This window comes from Rissa tridactyla, chromosome 1 (assembly GCF_028500815.1).
Source record: "Rissa tridactyla isolate bRisTri1 chromosome 1, bRisTri1.patW.cur.20221130, whole genome shotgun sequence".
In the NCBI taxonomy this organism is placed as follows: Eukaryota; Metazoa; Chordata; class Aves; order Charadriiformes; family Laridae; genus Rissa; species Rissa tridactyla.
The window spans coordinates 155,595,518-155,623,033 of NC_071466.1; the positions used below are offsets into that span (position 1 = coordinate 155,595,518).

The 27,516-nt window shown below is 40.1% G+C and overlaps 1 protein-coding gene across 4 annotated transcripts in view; it reads right to left on the reverse strand.

Annotated features, from left to right (window-relative positions):
• The window catches only part of DGKI (diacylglycerol kinase iota), a 110,631-nt gene that overhangs the window by 46,239 nt on the left and 36,876 nt on the right, over positions 1-27,516 (reverse strand). For 2 of the 4 annotated variants that reach the window (XM_054211178.1, XM_054211169.1), the window contains 7 exons: positions 23,056-23,156; positions 11,883-11,962; positions 10,020-10,064; positions 4,673-4,742; positions 3,190-3,230; positions 1,474-1,601; positions 779-904 (listed from right to left, as the gene is read on the reverse strand). In XM_054211178.1, the coding sequence (XP_054067153.1) occupies positions 779-904; positions 1,474-1,601; positions 3,190-3,230; positions 4,673-4,742; positions 10,020-10,064; positions 11,883-11,962; positions 23,056-23,156 (591 nt within the window). Of the gene's footprint in view, positions 1-778; positions 905-1,473; positions 1,602-3,189; positions 3,231-4,668; positions 4,743-10,019; positions 10,065-11,882; positions 11,997-18,239; positions 18,263-21,173; positions 21,186-23,055; positions 23,157-27,516 lie in introns of all 4 variants that reach the window. The other 2 variants (XM_054211161.1, XM_054211163.1) reach the window with 2 other exon arrangements.

The window sequence follows — 27,516 nt, forward strand, 5'->3', positions numbered from 1 at the left end:
CAATATAACTAGAAACAAAAAGAAGTGATGTACACAATTATACATTATATACTTGGTGGGGAAAAAACAACCCGAAAACACTAGAGTTTTTCAAAGCCAGCAACAGACTTCAGACAGGTACCTCCCATCTAAACTTCAGTACTGATTCCCTATCTACTGCTGGTTTTGAAAATCTAAAGTGAAAGGACCAAAAAGGTGAGAACTACTTCTAAAATAGGTAAGAAGAGTAAGAGACGCTCTTACACAAATCTGAATGCAGCAAGCATGATTGCTGTGGTAGAAATCTCTTATATAAGGGAATTATCAGCAATAAACCCACTGGTCAGTCCTACACTGACAACAGTATCTCTGGTTCAAGTTTATATGAAAGCTATTGCCTACATCTTTGAAAATAAGCAGCAATTGTAGAGGTTTCTGCTTTGTCACGTTGCATCAGAGCTACCTTAAGGGTGAGTGTTTCCGTCTTTCTCATAACCAGTTACTGTGAAGGTTCCCTTAGCTGGAACTTCAGGCATCCAAAATAATGTATTTACTTTCGGAAACTTGGATCAAGGTTTATGAAGAGTGCAGGGTGCCACAGAGAAGAAACAAAGGCAAGAACATATAATAATGGAGAAAGAGGAAGAAACAGAAGGGAGGAGCAAAAGAGAAGAAGCAAAAGGACTGCTGTAATTTCAGCACGTCAGCACAATTCATTAAGCTTAGAGGAGCCACTAGGAGTTGCTTGTGGTGATGGTGACAGTGCATCATCAAGCAGAGAAATGCAGAGGGCTCTTACTGCAGCATATGTGTCTGGCTGGCGTCCTTTTGTTTGTCAGGTACCTCGTAGTGTGGGGAAATCTTGCCGAGGCCACTGTCGCTCAGCATCCTCTTTCGAACCGCAGGGTTCCACCGATCTGATATTCTAGGCAGGGAAGAAGGAAGAGAAAGGCATTCACCTCTCAGAAATTACCTCACATGCTCCGCTTTGAAGCTCTCTTATGCTCACTGGTTCCCAGTGTTTTTCCACCCAAAGCAAGCTAAAATAGCTTAATTCACTATGAGTACGAGACTGTTTCTATAGATGAATAGGAGCATTTCTGGTCTGCCCATGGGCTGAGAAGAAACAGAGGCGCTTCACCATCATTCTTACGCCCAGAGGACTTCAGAGCCTGGTATCAGAGCCCTGACCATGCAGAGAAGGGGTTTGTAACTCGATCAATACAGATTTATGACAGGACAGATACACTCAGAGGTGCGAGGAGATTGAAAGGTTTAGAGTCCATTAGCCCTGCTCTGTGTTCCAGGATGCCTGATAGAGTAGACGTTATTTCATTGTCATCCTGTCATTACCATGGCTGCATCTGATCCTGTCCCCAGCTCCCCGCCTAAGATCTGCCCTCCCATATCTCCCAACCCTTCAGAAAAGGGGACTGGAAAACAGATGCCCAACTCTAGTACAACTGCTGAAGGCCACATCCCAGAGCCACTCACCCAGAGGCCTGCTCCACTACCAGATCAGGCATTCCTGGTGGCGTCCCCACCTGCTGTGACATTACCATCTCTGGGTCCAGAATAAAAATCTCGTCCTGCGAAATTTCCGTCACAAAGTGCAAATGTTCCTGTTGGAGTGATACAAGGAACAAATAATGAACCTGCAGCGTCACTGGTCTCTCCAAGCACCCAGCTGGCTATAGGAAAGCTGGGCACACATCAGGGTCTCTGAAGAGCATTCATGGGATTCTGTGTATTTATTTAAGTGCACACACATACACACACACTAAAACCAATGCCACTGAAGTCACCAATAAATACTTCATCGACTTCAAGCCAAACAAGATTCCCAACCAGCAAGCTTCACACTCACAGCTTAGAAGGCTGCCCCTCAGTCACCCTATGTCATTCAGCTGAAAACTGGAGGTCTCCCCAAAAAGCCAAGTTTTGCATTTCAAAATGAGAACCAACACGCAAAGTTTGCCCCCTGCTGATGGCTGACAGACTTTCCATTGTTTGGGGATACTCTCACAGACCTCCTTTGCTTGTACCGCCTGGTTTCGCATCTCCATTACCAAAGCTCTCTTTCTCAGTCCCTCTTTTTTGTTATTGACACAGAAGGCTCAATGTCCTTCAAAAAACATCAAGTGAGTAGGCCTGTCTATATAGGCGTATGGGTGGGAAACTGCCCACAGTTTGTGGGCTGGGACCATCACACAATATGAATCTTTTCCTCACAGAAACACAGGGCAAAGGAGCAGGAGGGAAAGACCACCATTTGCACCAAGTCAAGTATTAAAGAAATGCAGAATAAGCCAAACAGAGTTACATTGCCCAGTTTAACCTATAGCAGCATCTTCACCCTTGCTTTCCAAATGTTGAAGCGCAACTCCATCAAAGCATTTATATGACTGTATGCAAAGAAGCCCTGTGGTGGCTACACACAGACATTGAACCCGGGACGTCTGAACTACAGGCACAGCTCCTTCTGCTTGAACTAAACCACCAGCTGATTTTGCTAGGAAACAGTCATACGTTCCTGTGATTCAGAAATAGCTTACAGAGTTCTCAGGGGGAATTGTGTTTCTCAGAAAAAAATGACCACTGTGTGAAATCAACAGTTTGCACTTAATGCTGAACCACTAATTGGCCTGTCCTGGCTACAAATCAGAAACACCAAAAGCTCTGTAAAATTTTCAAAGTGTCTTTTAGAAAATATATTCAGATTGTCTAATCTGTACCACAGGTTTGAATCCAATGGAGCTACACGTTGTTTTGGGGTTTCTCAGGAATATTTGATACAACTCTGGTCATAATTTTCAACTCGTAACATCACCTTAATTTCCATAGTTATTCCATGTCACACACACAGGATCAGGACCTCTGGTGACTAAAAGCATCAGCGAAAAGATAAACTCAGATACTCTGGTGTCACACAGATGCTCTTAGTAAGACATGATAAGGATGACAAATGTAGAAAATTCTGATCTGTACATCAGATTGGTAGTAAACAGAAGGGCAGATGGTCAGCAGATATAAAACTTAAATGAAATTACATCAATGAAAAAACGGCCCATAATTTTTCTCTACTTTTCATGAGACACCAGTAGTATTTTAGAATACACAGGAGGAACAGCAGATAATTCATTTTAAGCTGCATTTGACATAGCTTTAAAAAAAATAATCTATACAAACGGTAATCGAATAAAGATTTACCTGAGATCTATCAATGCGGTAAAAACGATCAGCAGAAGTTGCTGCAAGACAGAGAAACAACAGAGCCACAGTGAAGAAAATGGTCTGAGCAGAGCTGCGTGGCTAAGATGGGCTGAGCTAAAACCACCACCTCGTAAAACAACCTCTGTGTCAGTGAAGTCACAGCAGTTTCACAAGCACATAATCAGATTCATTCATTATGTCCATATTCCTATCCCTTTAAATGGCAAACTTAAAGGCGAGGGTTAACAAAACAATATTCACTGAAATTATTAACTTGAAATAAATATTTAAAAACATTTAAAATGGATTTCAGGCTTATAAGAAGAATTGATTACATTAAAAATGTGACAGAAAAAGCTGCATTGTTCCAGTGAGAGTATAGCAAGCATATCATGAAATTGATGGGTCTAATAGGATTAATTCAAATTTTGAATCTAAAGAACAATAACATGCGTGGGAGCTCTTTGTAAACCAAATGCACGGCCACAGATATTCACCCAGAATTACCAATACACTCAAGGAAAATTTATGCTACTCATGAAAAACACATGAAAATAGGGAGATTCACTAAATGAAGCACCTAATATGAATCATGTCACTGCCAAATAATATATATCACCAAACACAGAAGTGATTTCACCACCTACAATGTACTTCATCAGATGGGATTTTTTGTAGTTGTTTCTGCTTTGCATTTTGTTTGGACAGTGAAATCAGATTCGTTCATTCGGAAGTTTTGACACAAGAGCACAGTATGTAGCAGTGTAGTTTTTGGCACTGCAAGGGAAAAAACCGAATGCATCTACCCACCCAGCTTTCTCCAAAACCCAAGCAGAGTCTCAATATGTTTTTTATCAATTTCCCTCATGAGAGACAATGAAGAGTGATTAGAAATTGTCAAGAAGAAATTGTTTTTGTTTAGAACAATAAAAATTTCAGTTCCCACATGCTGAAGCTTTTACAAAAGCAGATGCCATCCATCTTAGCTGCTAATTCCAGTGCTCTGGAGCCTGATGTAAAACCCAGATAAGCTGTCTGCTTTGACAAAGTCTGGGTCAAATACAAGTGCAGCTCTCCAGGGAGTTATACAAAGTGCAGACTTACAGGGAAAGGGAGGCACTTTTCTGTCACCTAAACACTACAGTACTTAAAGAGAAAGCAGAGCAAAGAACACAGCCTTACCAGCAGCAGTGCTTGCCACAACCGGGCACTGTCATGCAGTAAGTGCTGCTCATCACAGCAGAGACACTAATAAACCAAACCTCTAACCACCCTTAGAAGAATGTGCCTCCTTGGGGTGACAAAGCTACAGCAAGACATTTTGATTGCTAGATGAAGGGTCCAGCTCCTTTTTAACCCGCTTAGTGTAACAAGAAGGAACAGTTACCCTTCCATAGTAATACCCTCACATGCACTATCCTTCACATGCACACCAGAGGCAAGCAGCATGCTAGGGACAAGAAAAGGGAGATGCACTTACCATCTAGGAAGCACCATCTAGGAGAGAGCCTCTGAACAGAAAGTACTCTGGGGAAAGAGCTTTCTTGGTCCTGGATAGGGCAGGGAAATTACATTAAAAAATAACAAACTTTTTTCTCTGAAAAAGACTATTTTCTAGTCTCTGCTTTTTGCATTTTGCTCTACTGACACTGCAAAACATGCAAAACCTACATAGCCCAAACCCGCCGGATAAGTCCTCACTGACATCAGGGTTCGACTGTGATATAGAAGACAGTAAACTGACATGGTTAGCTTTAGCCACATCCTCAGCAATCCTCTTTCCTTTAGCATAGCAGCACCAAAAATCTTTGCATCAAACACAGCTTTCTCAGCTGCCTACAGCCCCCTTTATTTGTGGGAACACAGGAAAAGAGAGAGGTGAAAGAGGTCAAAAAGATACATATCGGTATCAGTACACAACAGACATGAACTCTAAGTACTATGTTCATTTCTTTTCTGCCTGTCACCTTCCTTTATTTTAGTTCAGTATTTTTACGCTCTCCCACCTGCACTGATCTGCCACTCAAAGCAGTTGCCCACTTCACCTGGCCCTAGTGTGTCTCAAATGCACATCAGGGTAAAAGAAGTGTTATTCTCCACACCCAGAATACAGAGAGCGCAGACCTGGGAGCCACCACCACTGGCCAAGCAAACAGACGTCCTACATCAACATCTTCCCATTCTGGCTAAAAAGATGGGCTTCCTGGAAGCCGAGGGACATTATTTCAGGAACCAAACCAAATGACTGGGGAGGAATTAAAGCCTTCTTCCTGACTCGCACTCACCAAGGAGTCAAATAGGCTGCCTCCTGCATTTTCAGCTCTCGCTGAGCTGGAGAGGCAAAAGGAATCTCAGAAAGCAGAGGGTGGTCGTGGCTCTGTCAGGGGACGGCCAGCCAGCTTCCTAAAGCCACTGGGGAACACAACATTTAACCACAAATAGATTTGCAGAGGGCAAAACACAACAGCATAGATGTTGAGCACACACCCAAAATTTGTATAGAGCCAGATTCTGTCCTTATTTACATCTTAAGCAGGAAAATCAGCATATTTGCAAATTATGTAAGTTCAGGCACATACTGGCTCAAGATTAAACTTTACTCCTCCTTCAGACAACAAACTACAGAGTGGAATATCAAATCACAAGGCAAGAAAAGAAAAAGTAGAAGCAATGGGGAGGAAAGGTACCCTTGAGAAAAGTATTGGTGTGCATGGAACCCACAGAATGTTAATAATGTATACGTACATGTATTCATAAAATGGGCATAGATTGGTGAAAACAGACCAGGATACAATGGTATCTCACTGGGACTTCTCAGAATATCATACAGGAGCCCAGCACCTTTCCTGACAGTAGGATGCAGGACAAATTATTTTCATCTTGGGAATTGTACAGCTATATCAGGTGAGTTGTTGTTTGAAGGTCCAACATCAGAAAGTAAAGGCTGGATGAAAGAGCAAGTTCCAAAAAGAGATTTCAAACAATCATGGGTTTTCAGCCAGAAGGGACAACAGAGCTATGAACGCCTAACCCCTGGCATAACACAGAAATCCACCACTCCAACCTGAGCTACAGCAGACCTTTTAGAAAGGCACGCAGCCTAAGTGAGACACTCCAAGTGACGCAAAACCCACCATTCCCTCAGGAAACTGGCACCGTGCGCAGGGTTTGAAGGAAGAAAGTGAGGATGCTTTGTATACAAGAAGAGGGAAAGTGCAGAAACACCAACACAGAGTTAAAATGAAAGTTTACGGTATATCAAACAGATCCAACACATCTGGGACATTCACGCAGATTCTCTGAGGTTCACTGTTTGCTATATATTTTCCTCTGCTTTTGCTGACGGGTGTTTATATCATTAAGAAAACCTAGAAGTAACAGATATTTCTCAGCAATTTATCTTACGGTTTTGCAAATCTGATGTATTTCAAAAATACTTCTTATCTGAGTAGCCACGTGTGAGAAAAGAGTTAAGAAAAAAAAAACAAAAATGTATCGACAGAAAAATGGGAGTTTCATCAGTTCAATTCCCCAGACTGCCCAGACATGTGTCAGTAAGACCATGGGGAAGAAGCAGTTTGCTTTCTTCAGCCTTGGGAAAATCTCAAAGAACGCTGAAGGAGGTTGTCATTTCAGTCTGGCTGGGTTAAAAAAATTTCCAAATTGATTACAGAGCAAATGATGCTCTTAAGTTAAGAGGCAGACATTGCTCTTTGATTTACATAAAGGTGTCTGACACTTTTTCAGACACCTGAGAAAAAAAAAAAAATGAGGCCACGCTGATGTTGTACAAATACGCACAAGTCTGTGGCTTCCCCAGCTTCCTGGTCAGCATGGTGCCTGCATGCACTATGTGTTGTTTTCAAGCAGCTGTGATGATGATTAGCATTTTGATGGACACTCATTTCTCAGCCAGGTGAACGCATACCAGTGCCTGGCATGATGCTGCTACAAAACGTTATTAATTTCATTTGGTATCATGACAGCTTTTGCAAGATTCATCTTATTAGCTTCTGCCTCTGGAATTGACTGGAACCATCTATTATTGCCTTTCCTTTCTGGTTATCCAGAACAGAAAAGCAAAGGCAGCTCCAGACAACTAATTCGTTGTCTCCTCATTACCCTAGAGTTTGGCTATAGTCCTGGCAACAGATCTTGTCTGAAATAGTACTGCAGCAACTTACAGACTTTGCTTGATTAAAAAAAAAATATATATATGTGTATATACCTTCTGATGCATGATACCTGCATCTATAGACACCCTGACAAAAATAAAACAGCTTCAATTCCTTCCCATGTTCAGACTCACAGATTTTAGTTGATCCCCTAAACCATTCTCTCATGTACAGTTTTTTGTCCCCGACCTCTATGCATTACAGGAGAGATGAAGATAACAACAGCAGAACATTCCATAAAGTGAACTATGTCTGCACATGGGGACCCAATGACATACCTCAGTGGTAATCTCAGTGGTTTAAACATCAAATTTAGAACACACCTATGTCTTTCTCTATTATGGGCTTTTGGAGTTGCAGGATGCTTAGGTTTGCCTAAGCATTTACAGCAACAAAGGTGTAAATGGGAGAGTCAAAGTCTTTCTAAAATCCACTATGTTTGCCAATGTCTATGTATCTACATGCACAAAGCTTTACGTATCTTAATATTTAGCCCACTATTTGCAGAAAGGTGAGGACTAGGATACAAAGGACAAAAGGAGGAAAATATTCAAAGATGACAGTGCATACTGAAAAGGTAGATGATACAAAGAGTAAAAATTCATAGGCCTGGCAGAGTACATAATGCTGGGAAAATGAAGATAGGAATAATGCTGGTAAATGTAAATTCAAATCACAAATTGTATATTGTCATATTCTCTTTCCAAGACTTCATTACAGTTCAACTGCAGAACTAGCTTGGGAAGTTTCAGGCCCATAAGAATGGTATTTTATAAGCATTAAACTCATTAGAGAAACAAACTGAATGAAAAACAATTCTAGCTTCATTTTTCTTATTTGCACCTGGGCTTGCTGATGTTGTTTCTGCTGACTCCTCATGTTTTGAGCTGCAGAGGAATCATGCAAGAGAACTGCATTTATGAGACCTAAAAGTACCCGTGACACCTTATTAGTGAGGTAAGAAGATAGTTCCATCAACTCAAGTACCTTATTCATGCCCTTTATCCCCTGCTTTTTTCTGCTTTCTATAGTATGTAGAGGGATACCAACAAACATGGAACGAACCTCAAATCAACCTAACAAGACAGTTTGTAGAAATGACCCACTGAGAATAACTCAATGTTTGAAGAATCCAGGATAAACAAGTCCTGAAGACAAAACACAGAAGGGGGGTGCATTCAAAATGTAGCATCATAAAAAATTGATAGCATGTTGGGGATTTCACACTGATAGGCACTGGAGGAGATGGCTAGGCAATTAACATATACTTCTATAACTGCAGATGTTAGAGCCAAATATGGAGCTGATTTCCAACATGTCATACTCTCTTTTGGCCCTCCCCATACATGCAGATTTAGTTAGCCATTTTACCTCAGGCAGTTCCCTACGCATGGAGCAGTCAGCAGCCACTTTAGGTTAATTTATAATGAGCGGAACAGAATAATACAAGCTGTTTTATTAGCCAATTCGCTAGACACTAGTGCTGCTCTAAAACTCAGTTCCAGGAAAATGATTGATACAAATGTCAAAATATGAGGTTAAAATTGGACAGAAAAATGCAGGAAAAATCCCACGAACTGGTATGAACAAGGCAACTCCAGGAAAACATGCCAAATTGCATTTTCTCATAGCGTCTTCCTGCTTTCAGTGCATTTACAGGCATTCTGGCCAAACTGGAATTCTGTATCACCCAGGTGATCATTAGGCCCCAAGAAATTATCTACAATTTCACTGCAGTGGGTTCCTGTCAGCTGGGTCTTTGTATGCTTTCACAGTGAACTCATTCCTGCTGATCCCAACAAGACTTGCATTGTTAAATCTAGGAAAAAGGCTATCAACACCGTGCAAACTTGTCTTGTGATCCTAGGTGGGTGATGTGTCGATTGGCCATTGTTTGTGTCAAGTCTCTGCACTAATGCCAGACCAGCTCAGGAGCCAGTAGAGTTAGTCTGTTATTTACTCCCAGTTTAACCACTATGCAGGTCAATATTTTACTGAGAGAAGCAAATATTCTTGAACAATACTTCCAACTGCAAAGCCAAGTTCTGTATTGCATAAATTGTACAATGAAGTTGCAAAATGCACAAAGAGATCAATTTTAAAAACTAGCCACCTAAAACTAGCACCTGTTTGTCACATGCAAATGACACATTTGTGCCAGAATGGATGAAAAAACTACTCTGAAGATTATATTAAACTAAAGGTAGACGACTGTGCTGCACCGAATTATTAACAGGTTAGGCCTGCTGGCACACCTTTTTTCTCAGTGATAGACTTTATTGCTACAGCTATGCAATATAACATGTTATTGTTCAGTTTCTTAGACAGAGAAACGATTTTACTTTTGTCATTTGTCCTACAGGACACATGCTCTCATTCACTTCAAGACACTAGGCACTGCTACTGCGATATCACTCACATCATCATGCTGTGCTAATTTTAAAGATTATTCTGTAAGGTTTGCAAGGAAAAGGATTGTCCCAGGGAAAGCAGAATGAACCTCCAACATTTGAGGCTAAATGATAATCAGAAATTCATCTAACATACGGGTATCTAAAAAAAAAACCAAAAACCTGTGTTCAAACGCAAAGAGTGCAGTCCACATTGTTAAGCTTATCTTTGTTCTGATACTAAAAGGAAAGCTTATCTTACCTGGTAATGAACTCTCTGTGTAGTAGAAGTTACCGATTGCAGGTCCTAGTAGGAGGATGAAAGACACACCAATGATGAAAAAAATTAAAGCAACAAGAGCTGTTTGCAGTCCCACTATCTGATGTGGTTGGGCAAACATAAATAATTTTGCAAGTGTGTCTCACTGAAACAAACACCACAGAATAGTCATGGAAAGCTCACTTAAAAGTTTTGATTGGCATATACTTGGTCAAAAAAGTGGTTTTAAAGATATAGAGATTATGTTAATGGATCTTTACCATATCACTATTTGTTCTATGAAAAATATCCAAATTTAGAATATCAGCAACAAAGTGAAAGAAAAGAAGCTAAAACCCATAAATGTTTTTTGCAAATATTATTGAGTAATTAACACACTAAAGAAAACCACTGGCAGTTTTTTAAGACAACCTCGTGTCAGGGAGGTCATATCAGAATGCCCCGGCTATTCATCAGGGTTCAGGAATTTAATTTATTTTAATAGAGATTTTGTGAAATAGTTTTAGCTCATGACATTGCTTACCAAAAAGCCTGGCCTACAGAGCATAGCTCCTCAGTTGGCATGCTAGTTGGCAGAGTGCAGAAAGCCTTGGCACCTCCATTCCCAGCAAATGGGTCTGAGCCAAATCGAGCACACACAAAAAAAGTAGTACAAACCCTGCAATAGGTTGGAGAAACACAGTTCCTCCACAACCACTATGGGTAATTCAACCAGAACTTCTAACTGTGCTTCCTCCAGCACTATACAACTACTCGCAAACCAGTACTGGCCATATTAAGTTGCCTGAGCTCAGTATGACATCACATTTGTTATCTGCTGAGAACATGATAATTATTTAATTGTTATTTTCCACCACTGCGTACCTGAAATATGCATCACCTTACAATACGGTTTTATGTCTGATAATAATAACCACACCTCAGGTGTGACTGATCAGAAAATGCATTTGATGAAAGTAATCCTGGTGGAAATGCAAAAAAGTGAAAGCCTGTAGTGAGATACTAAGGCCCATATTCATGCTAAAAGCGCAGAGTTTCAAACTGCAGAGAAGTCAGAGGATCCCAAAGAGTTCAGTGGGAGGGATGACGTTCATAGCTCCTGTGTAAACTGGACCATCTATTTAGAAACCTACGTAAAGTCCTCACACTTTTAAGTATTGTTCAAAGATATCAATACAAGATTAAAAAGTCAGAAATAGTATATTAATGAAAATCTGCTAGTTCTATCACTAAATGCATACACACTTCAAATTATACAGGTAATGGAGCATTTGGAGTCTCCATTTCCCACACTGTATTGTAGAATGAACCCTCATGAGGCAAGGTGTTCAAGACAATAAGAGCGACATTATTATTAGCTACATGAACACATATTTCTGTATATTTGGAAATATCTAGTAGATATTTGTAGTGCTTATTGGTGTCTCAAATTACTCCATGACAGTATTAGAGAATAACATTTGCATAATTAGACCTACTCAAATATCACAATGTTTATCTTTACATAACACACTTTCTAATCACCAATTTGTATAATTTCAACAAGGTATGCGGAGAATCCTGGTATTCCATTCCAATCCAAGGAGAAGAAAACACACCCATCCACGTCAATTCTGTTATCATTGAAAAGGCGTCAGTATGGCTTTTCATTTCCTGCTTAGAAAATATTTTTTAGTGCTACTCCTGTTTTTATTATCATATCACAACTCTAAAGTTTTGTTTTCAGTGGTAGGCAATCTGCAACACTTAATATATAGTTGTTGCAACTATTAGATCTCTGCACTCAGAACTGAAAGAAGCATGACGTAGATTAACATATGATACCTGAATTCATAAAAACCTCACCTCTTGCAGACGGTCAATGTACATACGACAGGTCTCCAAGTCACAATCTCCTCGTACCACTATAATTCCTAGGGGAATGGCTGGAAAATCAAAACCAAAGATAGACCTCTTTAACTGAAGTCTCTTGAACATTAAAAAATTACCAATACGCTTCATTTTTATATTTTTTTTAAGTTTCCCCACAAAAGTGTTCTGCTAGCTAAATCTTAACAGTCATTTAGAAGCAGGAACATATTATTCATCATTAGTTTCATCCATTTATAATTATCAAAGATTCTGGGTTTCAACTGTCTTTCATACTGAAGAAACTAAACCAGATTCAGTTAAATGGTGTACTTTATTGTCTGATGTCAACATCAATTATTAACTGCAAAGAAAGGAACATACCCCAGAACAAGAGTTAAGGGACGTGCTCTTATGCACTGAAATAAGAGAGTGATATTTCATTTTCAGAAGGTCTTAAGAACGTACAAAAATGATTTAATGTAATTAAAGTCACAGCCTGAAGTCACAGCCTGATTTCAGAGAAAATTGTCCAGCACCTTGTTATTTTGATGGAAGGCTGCTTTCAAATCAAAACAGACATTATTCCATCTACACTCAAAATTGACCCAGTATCTCCATATTTCCTCAGAGAAAAAGAACCGAACTTGTAAAAATACAGCAAATAATTCCCCTCAGTTGAAGTCTGCATTTTTAGTAACAGGGGGTTTAGGTTTCCACTGCCATTCTGTTCTTGCAGACAAAAAAAAATAAATCCAAAAAACCCTACCCACAAACCACCAAACCAAAAAAAAGAAAAAAAACGCAAAAAGAACAAAAAAGGAAAAAAGTATGTATGAACCCACAAGGAAGGTACCAAGAGAGCTGCCTACTAGCATCTCATTAAATAAAAAGAAACAAGTGAAAACTCTTGAGTACCTGCGTTTTCTAAAACTGAATCACTAAATGACGTTCTTTTTTCTCCCTGGAGGGTCTTTAATCAAACAGTGGCCCAAAAAAAGTAAGGGAGCAGCAGGAAAGAGATTTAAATCCTCGTCTGAAGTATTCCAGAAGGAGAGCAGAATGTCAGCTTATAAACAATTTTGGTAACTGGGTAACAAGAAAGCAACGTAAAGTCACTGATGGTTCTGAGATAAATAGAAAAAAATAACTGTGCTGCAGCCCCTCCTGCTGTTCAAAAGAAGTTGATTAAGAGGGCGAGATATTTATCTACCGAGCCACTCTTCATTCCGATAAGAGAACAAGAGAGCACTAAAAGATAATGGGGAACACGGCTTACATTTTTGTGACCCACTGAGGCTAAAAGCACAAAACGAAGCTCAGTGGTCTCAGGGAGGAGAGATGGGGAGCACCTACATAAGTCAAGGTCATTGTGGGCCTCAGAGGCCAGCACAGAGCTCTCGGGACATATCAGTAACACTGTCAGCATCGTGTTTGTAAAGCAATTTGAACAACAGAACAGCTATGAACCCGGGAAAACCAGAAGCAGTGACAAAAAAACAAACCAGAAGGAGAAACAAGAAAATAAAGGGACAAGGCGGGAAGACCAGGGAAGAGCTCGCAGTTCTCCTGAAGCAACACTGACATCGGATAGTGATGCCAATCCACCTTCTCGTTTTCAGGAAGGCCAGAAGAGAACTGTGCTCATTGCGACCTCCCAGATTTTTTCATTATAGAACAAGAGACTGAGAAATAAGTGAGTGGAATGAGGGTCAATCACGAGGTTTGCTTTACGTGCTCCAACGCGCTGAGTTACAGACTGATTCTCTTTGCTTAGTGTTTCTTATTGCTTAACCCGTTCTGACAGGAGACCCTTAAGCTCTTGGTACTGAGTACTTAATGGCTATCTAGTTTCAATTCAGCAGATCCCTCTGCAGCCCTTACTGAAAGAAGCGTTTGTTAAATTCATTTATAGCACTAAAAAGTGAATTGCAGCAGACACGACTACACCTCCAATAGCTACAGAGCACTGGGAAGCTACACCACTGGCTCATAAACTGTCACCACTGATTTTGTCTTTTTTCTATTGAATTCCTTCCCTCATGGAGGAGTAGATGCACTTAATGGGGACCAGAGCTTTGACCTGTCGAAACAACGCAGCTAACACAAAACTGAAATCCTCCACTATCACCATTCCTGACAGCTCAAAGGAGAAGGAAGGACCTTAGGAACGCCTGGAACTTTTCAGACACTTTGGTGGATTTCTTTAAAGACAACACTAATACGCAATAGATAATTTAGGGTGACATTTATGGGCCTCATCTACGCAAGTGAAGAAGAAAGTCGCGATTCACAGTTTCGCTTAAATTATGTCCCATTTATTCTTGGCGATCATGGAACAAGTCTGGAATTCTGGACTGGGTGACTTTGTTCTTAAAAAGACACGTGCAACTTTTGCTGCCTGGAAATCCTGAATTAGAATGACCTATGGTTTTACGGGTCAATGGCTAGCAAAGGAATAAGGTTCGTGAGGTGGATCTCAAATGGTTCCAGTCTATATGGTTCATGCTCATTTGAAAAATCTTTTAAGTCATTACTGGATAACACTACAGTATATAGAATCATGGAATGGTTTAGGTTGGAAGGGACCTCAAAGATCATCTAGTTCCAACCCTCCCCTGCCATGGAGGGCGTCGGAACAAGATAATCTTTAAACTCCTTTCCAATCTAAACCATTCTATGCTAAAAAGTTGCTTGCCAAAGGTGGTTGGGGTTTTTTTGTGGGTTTTTTTTTGGTTTTTTGCAAGACCCATTTGGCTTTCAGGAAGAAAAATGTTCCCAGCTCTCATTTTTATTGTAAACCACAATAAGTGACACAATGCAGCCAAGATTTTCAAAAAGTGCTTCACAATAGCTGCTGTTTGAAAACAAAAGCAAATACTTAATGACTGATAATGGGATTGAAACTATGAGATTGTTGCTCATTTTAAATATAGGGCAATGCTGTGCAATAGGGGCAAAATGAGGTACGTTATGATGAACCAGTTAGAGGCATAAATTTAACATGCATGGCATTCAATGTCATTGTGGGCACTTCCGTTCAGGAATGAATGAACTTCCGCCTTTTCTGAATAGCCATGTGTGGATGAGGACATGGACAGTACAGAACAGTGCTGTGGGACACAGTGATTACAAGGTATGCCAGCTGAGAGGACAGTCTTACATTAAGAGCACAGGCACAGCAGAGCAACTTTCGTGTACACCCATACACTGTCCATTCCTATGAATATATGGATATATCCAGACATGGGAATATGCCAAAAATAAGGGATAGCCTCAGATCGTGAGCCAAGCCACAGCATTCAAGTGCCAGATATTTTTCTCCTGAGGCGCCTTCTCTTATGGCCCTTTGCGTCCAGCTCCCAGTGTCTTCGTGCTCCCTGAATGGTGAAAAGGACTTTGTCCAGGGAGCTGCAGATACAGATTCTAATGCTGCAGTGATGAGCAGCAGCAGAAGAATGCCAGGAGACGAGACAGGCAGACAATTGCTTCATATTCTGAAGCAGTACTGTGGAAAGCGTTTTGTTCCCAGCAACAGTAACCAAAATCAAGTACCAGCAGGAGGAGGGTGGGGTAGGTGCAGCAGTAGGGCCAGCACGATGCTCTAATTGACTGCAAGATTAGTAGTGATTTCCTAAATCCTCAGAAATTAGCTATGGAATTTATAAACAAAGAAGAAATCTTCCGCCTATTAACTGCCCATTATGCTGAATACCTAAAGCTAGTGAACTCTTTAATAGTTCTGAGAACACAAACGGAAGAAGCCTGAATATACTGCATATGACACCATGAAGAAAAAATAAAATTCAATTAACGTCCCCATTTATTGTTATGAAAGGATTCAATTTGTGATCTAAACACCATGATTAACCCACTCAAATCCCAAACAAAACAGCCTCAAGACAGATCATTAAGTTAGATGTGAATGCCAGGAAAACTCATTCCAAGTCTGACATACCTCAGGGGACTGGAGAGATTAGACATTAGGTTGTAAATGTTTAATGTAGCAAATAAAGGCTCCTCACTACTGACAATGTTATAAAAATGTCATTTTCCTGAGGGGTTTCCACTGATATTAGAAATGTGAAGGACTAAATAAATTCTTGGGAGAGGATTCTAAAATATTCAGACATGTATATTACAAGATTTGGCTTTCCCAAGTATGGTTTTAATACAACTGAGTTTGTACAAAAGGATTTTCTTACCACACAAATCTAAGCCATGTGTCTCTTCAGGTCCCTTTTGTTTATTATACTGACAAAAACTAAGCCTCCTTAGGTTCACTGATTGCTAATTTTCTTGGCACTAGTGGTCCGGTTTTAAAATCTGCACGTCAGGAGGTAAAACACAATGGAGGTTATCAGACTAAACCAGGCCACATTTGAGAAGGTGGTCGTCCCCTCCAGGCTCTCAGTGACTTCCCCAATACCCTGCCACAAAAAGGAAGAACCTGCCCAAGTCGAAGAGAGAACTTGTTCCAAACACCACATAAAAGGAAACACGTTCTAGAAAGAAAACTATGAAGAGCTGGGAATTGAAACTGGCAGGGAATGGGTATCAGGACAAAGGGCTGAAAGAAGAGTTCTGGCTGAACAATGAGTAAAGATTTAGGATTAAGGAAAGGAACAGAAACCTGAGCTGCAAATCTGCAGAAACAGACTAAGACAGGCAGGAAGGATGTGCGTGGGATGGGACAGCCAATGGGGACAGCCAGGACTGAAAAGGTAAGAGGAAATCAAATCAGAAAAGTAACAGGAAAGGAAATGGAAGAAGTAGAATATACACAGAAAAATCTCACAGAAAAGTGTATACCAGAAAGAGAAACTATATCATGATTTCCTGGAAAGTCTTAAATGTAACTTAATATTCTTCTATTTCCCCACTCTTCTAGGGTCAATATATATTTATATCTATTTGTATTACTGTCCATGTCTTCTAGTTTAAAGGAGATTGCAAACTTACAGGTGACAACTTCCCCACTAGCTCAAAAGGCAGAGGACTGTGTTGAAGGTAGATAAGCCCCATGTGAAGTCAAGAGAGTGTAGATTTAGATTAAATGTAAGGAAGAAATTCTTTACAATGAGAGTGGTGGGACACTGGAACAGGTTGCCCAGAGAAGTTGTGGGTGCCCCATACCTGGAAGTGTTCAAGACCAGGCTGGATGGAGCTTTGAGCAACCTGGACTAGTGGCAGGGGGTTGGAACTAGATGATCTTTAAAGGTCCCTTCCAAGCCAAACCATTCTATGATTCTCTAACCCAATTATATGAGATGAGATTTTAATACCTCGGATTTAGTCCTTCTTCCCAACCCAGGCAACGATATACCATGTTAAATAAATGTTACTATGACTACAAGATCAAGAGCTCAAAGTTTGAAAAAGCCAAGATTGAAGGTGTCTATTTCGGCATCTGTGTATATATTCATTGTGCTACTCCCTTTATTTATCTGATCACATACTACTTTTTCTTCTGTTGTACTCCTGTGTCTTTCTGATCTTTGAATGCATGTGTGTATATGCATGTGGGTCAATCAAAGCGAGAAATGTAATTCACTGTGCTGTCTGGACAGAGCCCACAAGGTTTCATTCATCAAAAGGCAGAAGGAGATATTTCCTTTGGCACAAACAATGCCTTTGACAACTTTCTCTTTGTTTTTGTCATTTCTGTTTCAGTTACAAACATTTATCAGTGGTTTGCATCTGTATATACCAGCATAAGAATCTGGGAGATCAGTGGCAGCAGAGTTGCCAATATTTAACTCACTGCTGACTTCTTACCCTCTTGGTTTCATCTTGCTGGGTGACTTTAAGGAACCCATCCAACCCTCTCAGTTTCAGATCTTATTAAATCAGTGTAACAGAGAAATGCATGAATTAGCTAACGTCGACACAACATATGTTGAGAAAGCAAAGCTGTTAGAGCAAGGCAGTGACTTTTATGCAGAGTGAAATTTAGTAGACAGTTTGTAGGTAATGCTGCCTTTTACAGAGCTTCTACAGATTAGCCACCGTGTCCCCTAAGAGACCTCCTGACACATACTTGGACCGTTAGCGCTTCCTTTACAGGATGGAAGAGGAGGTTTGTAGCTACACAACCCATCTCATCTAAAGCCATCCAGATCAAAGGTGCTTCCCAACATGAGCACAGTTCCTTCAGTGACTAATCTCCCCTGTCCTGACTCCATCTGCTAATTCAGGATTCCCTCACTATAGTAGCCACCTAGCAGAAGGTCCTCTTCTCCCCTGTGCCCTTTACATTATGGATATTCAGGATGTAAATACCAAGTCCTTGGTGTTCACCTTTTCTTATTTAGCTAGTTGCTCACAATCACATGGAATAGTCTCCAAATTAACTTCACCTGCCATATCCCTGAGCTCTACAGTATCAGAATGCATTTCACAGATCAGTGACTCTCAAACTCTGGTAAGTATATCACTGGTATGAGGAAGCTATAGTATCTCTGTACCTGTACACATCCCAAACGACTCACAAGCTTGTCACTCCATGTGTACCTATCCTGTGTACCTAGGATAGGAACTCCTCAGATGACCCCAAAACCGTCAGATAACCCACAGAAATTAAAGGCAGGAACACATGCAATATGGACATCTGGCTAGATATAATCTGAGAGACAGAATTCGAGGTTAACATCACATTACACCACCCCCTACTGGCACACACAAACAAATCATGGAGGCTGCAGAGAAAAGGATTGTTATATTGCAGATAGTTCAAGTTGTTGAACTAAATATTCTTCAAAAATTGCTTTTTAGATTAGTGTGCCATTTTATTGAAGACGAGACAAAGAACAGCTGCCTCTGTGTAAAAGACAGTGTGGGAGACCTGGAGCTGATACAGAGCTGAGAGTCATTTCTGATACTGCCACCACTGTGGTCAGGTATTATTCCTCCTTAATCTTAGTGGTATTGAGCAAACTAAGGTTGGTTCTCCATGGCTAGAGCATACAAAGCAACAAAGTAAGGGCAGTAAGAACTGATGTATCGTATTTTAAAAAACAAACAAAAAAAAACAATCAACAAACAACAACAACCTGTGCAGCTACTGCTGATGTTGAGCTATTTCACGGCTTCACCTTCATGGTGCAAATCTACAATAGTGTTGGCAGGAAGGACTCAGAAGGGTTGAAGACCACTTGATCACTAACTAGTTTACGGTTGGTTGGTTTGTTGTTGATTTTTTTTTTTAATGTAATTAATTTCTGCATATACCTCCATTGACAGGAATTTCTTAGTAACATCGGAAAGGGGAAAATAAAGTGTGATAAATAGAAAGATTTTGCTATTTCGAAAATAACTCAACTTTTCCACCACAATGCTGCTTTGGATCACACTTTCCTGACAGAAAGTCAGAGAGAGTGCACAGAAGATATGCAGGCAACAGAGACAGAATTAAGTTCTGTCCATCTAGAAACATGAATCCAACTCACTTTTTGAATATGATACTCTCGGTTATGGTCATGCTACAATTATCATATTGGGCAGAAAGTGGTGAAGCTGGTGACCAGGGTGGCAAACGTTTGGGGCATAGATAGGGAAATGTTAGAGAAGACAGCTACATTTGCAGCAAAGAACATTACAACGTAACTAAAATGCCAACATACGTCCCTTTCTTAAAGGGGCGCATAGAAGCATTCACCCCTCCTCACTGAAGGATCAATAAGCATCCTCTGTACCATCATCAATCATCCCACAGACAATACTGAGATGCTGACAGAAGAAAGAATGAAGGAGAAAAGGAGCATGGGGAAGGAAGAAAGGGACAATTCAGAAACAGCATCTTGGTTAAATGCCAGCTGCAGCGACAAGAAAAGTAGAAAGCAACAGAAGGAGAATGGGCTAAGAATGGTCATGCCCTTTAGAGGACAAAATGACATTCTTTAATTGCTCAGGAGGTTTTCAAAATGAGGTGTCTACCTCCAGCAGAGTGAAGATTAATCTTCATGGAACAGTTTGTATGATGAGTTGTTATATGTTGGGAAGTGCAATTTTAGGTGAAGTAGTTGATAGAATCAAATCAGTATTTCAAGCAAACAAGGGGAGCGAAATGTATTGACTGTGAGTTAAAGTGATCCAGATTATTACACTGATGTCAGAGATTTCAAAACTCCATTATGGAGACATGCAACAGGCAAAAAACCATAATAGCTTCTTTGCTATTTTTCCTTCAGGGATAACAGCATGACTCGTTATTAACTGGCTTCCTTTTCCTGTTCAGATTGCTGTGAGATTCTGGTTTGGTTTTCAAATGATTCAAAAGGTAAAAGTGCCCCTGTGGGCAGGGGATGGATAGCAAGTATAGTATTCTGGAATTAAGTTGCAGGTGTTCTGCCAAAGCCTGACAGATATGTAAATTGAGTCTTTTGCAAGCATTTAGGGAGACATACACGCACCTGAGAGCTACAGTCATGCTGAAGGAAGCTAACCCCACTGACAGTAACAGGCCTTGTAAAAACAGTATTGTAGAAACAGGGCCCAATACAAGTGTTCTAGTATTTTGCTAGTACATACATATTATCTGCATTTGAATTTTAATTCACACTAACAAAATTTCAGTTATTCACCTGCCATGGAAATGTATTTATTTCCCCTCCTCTCCCTCCATAATCACTTTCTTTGGTAAAGGACGGAGAGTCTCTTCTCCCTCAACACTCCTCTCCTCCCCCTTTAGCCAAATAACTTTTAATGGCAATGCTCCATGAAGTGGTTTACTGATGAGGGCATAGTCAGCATGCTTATTTCATGTAAGTATTTAGCATGCCATAGAGTCAGGCAGGCAGCAATCCATCGACCTGCCACCAGGAAACCATTTAAAATTTATCCAATTAGCTATGTCAAAAATGCAATTAAAATGGCTATCTGCTTTTCTTAAAAGGAAGACTTATGTGATTTTCCAGCTTCCTTCTTTATAAAAACTTAAGTCCTCTAGTGTAACTATGCCACTTGATGACTGGCTATGCCTCAATTTCCAGAAGAGATGCAAGCAGCTTGCAGTAAGTCACAGGAAAACCGGCACATTAGGTCTCTGCTCAGTGAGCCACAGGGATTTCCCATTTTCTGCGTCACAGAATTCAAGCCGGCTAGAATATTTAAAACAGTTTAGTTTCTGACTGTTTAGGTAGCACTTCTCCTCCTGTACATAATTTCCTTCAGTCGTAAATAGCATCACCCAGAAGTCCTCAAATCAAGATCATCCTCCTGAAAACTAAAGGTTGGACAATTCTGATAGGAGACACTTAAGCTCTATGTCCAGAGAAGACGACCGATGACTATCAGTGTATGCTGTAAGTTATATGTTCTTACACAGGACGTTCCTAATAACTGGAATGGGTAAGGTGAGGTATCTTTTCTGATTTATTTTAGGTTGATGGGGATATTATTTACTTTCTCATATTTTCACGTAAGAATAGTAATGCACAAGCTTTACTGAGACAGCTAAAGGAAGACAGATAGGAAAAACAACTTCATGAAAAGCATCTGCGGAGAATACTCCAGTCCAGCTATGTTATATTATCAAGCTGGCCATGCAGCAACTTGAAAGAGAGATAAAAGGGTCTTACTGCAAATGGCCTGCCAATGTCTGAAAGCAAGCATTTTAACTCTTCATGGACAAACATCTACTTTTTGAATCACAGACAGCAACTGATCAAATGCATGTGTAACTTAAAACCAGATCTCAGAGATTCTAGATCATTCTATGGCATTTTGTGTAGTGCTATCACTATGGTCTTTTGCAGGTGACAACTAACATAAATCCTCATTTACAAATGCAGTGACAACAGTGTAAAGAGATGTATATTTTGTGTCAGAACATGTAAACAGCTTTTAAGGACTACATAATATATACTAAACACACACACAAATTTTACATCCATAGTGAGGATGGATGAGAATAGTTCTCCTCAGATGGGCAACCATAGGATGAAATATCAAATGAGTCAGATTGTTTCTAACAGGGTTGGATAGATATGGGTTCAACATGGCCTACTCAAGGTCCATCCAAGGTCAAACTCTCAATTTAAACTTGAAGCAAATTCCTCTCCAGTGAGCCGTAATCCTCATCCTGTTAAAATTCTTCTCCATCCAGTGATGAAGGCTTTGATTGCTTTAATTACGACCAAAATACACTAACAGAAACTTCAGAAAAGGTCATCAGGACCTATAATAAAATTTAAGCCATTTCAGTTCTTTTGTTGGAAGGAGAGCTGGTGAACTGGGAGAATAAGGCGGGGTGGGACTAGAGGAGTGAAAGTGAAACAGTTTAACTATCTTCCAACAGTAAGATAAGCAAACCAATTAAAAGGATTGTCATCCTGTAATTACCAGAGAACTCTGTATTACAGAGGGAGCTGGAGCTCTGTTGCACAACAAACAGTCATGCTTGTAATTTAATATGAATAATGAGCCAGATGCATGAACAAGACCATTAAATTGTTATCACAAGCAGCCATGTCCCTCATTGATTAATGACTCTATGTGTCACCAAGGAAAGGAACTCCATTTTTAAGTATGGATCATCATCATCCATGTTGCCAAAGCAACCGGCTGTCTGCTTTTGACTTACCCCTGAATGTGGCAATTAAACCATTATATGAGGAAACAAAACAGTGATTATTCTCTTATGTGGAAAACTGAAGGCTGTTAAAGAATAAGAGACTGGGGAAGCCAGATTTGTTTCCCAAGATAAATGCACCCGTGCAAGAACCATGTTCAAGGTCAGAGTACATTCTCAGTACAAAATAAATCATAGTCCCCCGACTCAGTTTCAAATTCAATGCTAATCATAAAATCTTGAATAGTTTCACACACTAGTAGAAACCTAGCAGAACAAACAGAAAGACATGAATAAAAAAAATGTCTGAAAAACACTTATTTTACGGTAAATAAAATCAACTTGCAGAAGGCACAGTTAAGTAAGAAAACAGGTGAATTCTCTATATATGCTTTTTATAGGAAGGAATTTTTATAGAGCGAATAGGTATGTGCATATACACAGATAGATGAATATACACTCCACATGACTCATACAAAAATGTATGCTTGACCCTGCGTTTGGGGCTTTTTGTTGTTGTTTTGGGTGGTTTTTGTTAATGTAAGACTCATACAGAATGTTCTACCAAAAGCAGCTAAAACCTGGCTTCTTCCAACTTACAAGCTTCCCGGAGTTTTTCCTTGTCGTAATGTAGCCCCTCATATTCTTGTAAATTAATCCTGTTCACTCTGATCCGCAGACGGTCTGGGATGGAATGAGGACTGCAAGAAAAGAAGAAACTTCTTAGATGAAATGTTCCATGGAAGATCAAAACGGAAATAGGATATGAAGTGATTTTAGTCTTCTCTGAAAGAAGAAAAAGAGCAAGACTTCAAATTTGGGGCAACTCCTCACAGGACCATTACTGCATTTAAAATTAAGACAACCCACCACACAACAACATAGACATTAGACCGTAAATGACAAGCAAGATCAGGAAGCCCACCTGCTGGCTGTGTGGTCTGGAATTACAGAGGTTTTTCTGAGTTCTCCAATGTCTATATAGCTACCCCTCCCCTCTGCAGTTTGCCTTTTTGTACATCCCTAAACCCCTACCACATCCAGTAGATCTGTCAAACTGTGTTTCAGGTCACAGACGCTTTCTTGGGAAGCCTCTCAGGACAACCGTTCCTCTGCCCATGAGAGCATCCACTCTCGTATCCCTAGAGGATTCTCATTCAGCATTTCTCTTCCAGGAAACAGGCAACAGAAATGTGGCTAAGAAATGCATTTCCACAATAGTGAGTCCAATACACAAAATCCAGGAGGACTTTCAAAAGAAGCAGCAGCACAGGAACCTCATTTCTACAGATTTCAGGCAGATTTAGATGCCTCAACTGTCTATATAATTTTGAAACACTCAGTGGGTCCCTATCTATAAATTTAGGTGTCCATATATTGATAGAAAGTCGTCCTGAAAAGCTTTGTGTTGATTTCCTGCTGGCTTCTACCTTATTGTAACCTATTACTTGATTTTGTAAGTTTAGCTGAATTCTATGTAAATTAACTTGGCTACATTTGCATTTTCTATTTTTAAAGATAGATAACCTGTGTATTATCATGCATATATCAAATGTCTGTCCTCTAAGAACTGGCCCCTGGCTCAGTTAAAAGCAGATTCTTTATCCTGTGTCTTCCACCGAAAGACCATCTATTTTCTCTGTTTTAATCTAGCTACCAACAGAACTCTGCCAGTGTTATGACCACCAAATACATGTGCTGCCTTTTAAAAGTTGAAATACTGTGCTCTGTCATAAATATGCAGACTTACTTTTTTGTTTGTCTCGGTTTTAAGGTATTTGACCCACAGTATTTGCACTGCTAGTTTAAACTCCAATCAGGACAAGCCACATTTAAAAAATGCAAAGTTTTTCTTTCTTTTTAAATGAGTACTTTTTTTGTGCCTGAAAATACTGCAGACCTGACAAAACGCATGGTTTGTGACCATCTCTTGGTAGAGCCTTTGGGATGGCAATTAGTAATTATTTCAGCATTAGTTTAGCGCATGCTTTCTTTCTTGGTATAAACAGCTCTGTCACATCTGGACAGATGAAAATAAGGATGGAAAATCAAGTCCCAGTTAAAAAAAAAAAAACTTTTTTGGCACAAGCACTCTGCCTATAAAGTGATAAAGGATAAAGAATTGAGGGTGCCTTCAAAATTGGAGTGTAAGACAACATGCTAGAAGGAGCGGCACTGAAGAAATTCACATTCTGAACCAGAGTTTCTATATTAATGATGAAAATAAGACTAAAATACATGAAGAATAACTTAGAAGAAATCATAAATGCTTAATGGTGGCAGCAAGACTGATGCACTCAGACACACGTAGGCTGCCCAATGTTTTGCCTGTGCTGATTGAGAGGGACTATTGTATCAAAGTGTCCCAAGACATCAGCAAACTGCCCATATTTAAGATAAGCTTTTGCAGTTTGATAACAGACACCTGGGATGGTAACTTCCAGCACAGCTTCAGGGGGCAGCTAATTCAGGTGCCCTTACATCATCCTACAGAACAGCACACTCCACCTGCAGGTTCTACAGCTGGCTCAGCAACCCAGAGAAGATGAGTGGCATGCAAATGGAGGGGAAAGGTGCATAGATGGAACAAGAACATAATTGCACTGAGTCTGACACTTTTTTTCTTCCTTTCTTTTCTTTTCAAGACAAGTTTAAATGTCACCTTGCTGGCTGAGAAACTAACACGGTCTGAGGAGCTACATTCCATTCCAAATTCTATAAAATGCTATTCAAAACCAAAAATTATAGGACATTTTATTTTTAGACAAGAAAAGATATGAAAATGTTTAAGTCAGAAAACATAGGAATTTAAATGCATAGTCTTTGTCTGTGGAGAGAAAAGAAATATTTCACTGCACGTAGTAGGGTTTATGAAAATGACAGACTGACAGCTCTGACAAGTGAAGCCTTTTATGCACTGGCACAATATGGGAAGAAGCTACGTTGCTTTTCCCATAATGTTCTGCTACCGCCCGTGATGATGAAGGTAGCTGTCTTCCAGATCAGTTCACAACCTGGGGATTGTTGGTAGGTGTGGGGAAGGGACTGCTTGTAAATTACCTCTACTTCTTTGAGCTCAGCAGGCAGGAAAAGGGGTTGGGAGACAGAATTCAGCAACTTCTTTCTGTTTGTTATGGTTTGAGAAACGCACAACAATTTATCATCATTTAGACAATTATTCTATCACCCAATGACCCCTCCCCACCCAGGAAAGGGAATTGGAGAAAAATAAAGAAATCTGAAGGTTGAAATATAAACAGATTTAATAGAGTAAGACTAAATAATTAACATTAATAATACTAAAGAACCTATATATTGATCTTGATGACAATATAAAATATACAACGATTATACTCAGCCAGTTCTATCAGCAGGAAGCTATGCATTCCCAGCAACGGACAGCAAACATTGGACACTGTGAGCGCTACGGCTTCGGGAGGAAGGGAAGGGCTCAGGGGTCCGGCACCGGGGCAAGAAGTTCTCCGGATTGCCGCCATTAAGGGAAAGCAAGCCCTACACAGCAAACTTTCTAAATTTATATTGAATGTGACGTTAATAGTATGAAATAATCCTGTTGCCCAGCTTGCATCAAGTACCCAGATCTCGCTCCTCCTCATCCCAGCACCTGGCTAAACTCGAAAACATTGAGACCTTGAAACCCACCTAGCACAGCTGGCTATAAAGTAAATATTTTCACAGATTCAGGCACTAGAGTCTTCTAGAAGTGCAGTTTTCCCAAGGATTAGAAGAGAAATTAGTCCTGTATTGCTCAAACACTGTTGTAACACTTGAGAGCCATCCTTACTCTGTGCTGAATTAAGATTAAGCCAAGTGTAAACCCAACCCAAAACAAACTGTCTCAAACTGTGGTTTCTCCTGAAACCAGAACAAAATCTGTACTTTTGTGTCAAAATCTTTCAGCAACCCAAGCTGGAACTCTGTAAATAATATGCTTTCCAATCAGCAGTTCAAAATAACCACTTGACCAAAAGCTGACACTCCTGCAGAAGAATTACTCAGCCCAGCACAGGGAATATTTGCCCACCAAACCAGAAGACCACCATGGCCACCTCCCTTCTTGTTCTTTTCCATTTCTTCCTTGCTACAGAGCTCCTCTGTGTATGATGCTCAGACCCTCCCTTCCACTCTGTGACCCAGTGCTGCTCTCGTTACTAGAGGGAAAAGAGTTTAGCACAGGAACTTTTCATCTTCCTGAGGTAAACTGTAATTTTAACTCCTAATAGAAGATCACCAACTCCTTTTTCTCCTTGATTTGTCCTCTTAGATCTTCATTAGCAGATATTTAAGTGATACTTTTGTTTTAAACATCCATTGCATCCCATTAGTCTGGCTTCCCCAGCAACCTACTGGTGTTCTTCACTGTTAAGAGATTAATTTTTTTTTATGTATTTTTGTAACTCTGCACTGTCTGTGCGGAATTTACTACAGCTACAAGATCTTTAATACTTCCCACTCACAATTTCACTTCCTCTCCCTCCACAAACTGGCCTTCTCATGTTCCTTAGGCGCATGGTAGGACAGGAGTGTGCCTGCTACAGGCAACTGGAGACAAGCCATGCTCTATTATGGGACATACTGGGAACAGGGCAGGTAATCCTCTCCCCAGCTTCCATAGGAGCTTGTCCCAGTCATGCAATTGTTTCCATTTCCAGATGTTGAGGTGAAACAACTCAAGCAAGCCTGGGGTCACTAAAAAAACCCGTAAGTGTTAATAAATAATTTTTTGTCTGATCCAGAAAAATCATCATTGAATCAGAAGTGATTTTAAAAGCCACTGTTTCAATATTTCTGTTTAGTACTTATATGTAACTATAATGTTTGAGTTTTCAGAAGTGATATTTTTTTCTGTGGTTTCTGGTTTAGATAAGAAAGATGAAGGAAAAGAAAAGGAAGTAGGGATGTAGCCAAGTTTACACACTTAATCTTTGACAGAGGCAAGAATTCAACAGAACTCCTCAGCCAAAATTTCAATCCCTTATTCCCAAGGCCATCAACCCATTCTTCCCCAAGGCTACACCTTCATTCGGGTAAAAGTTAGGG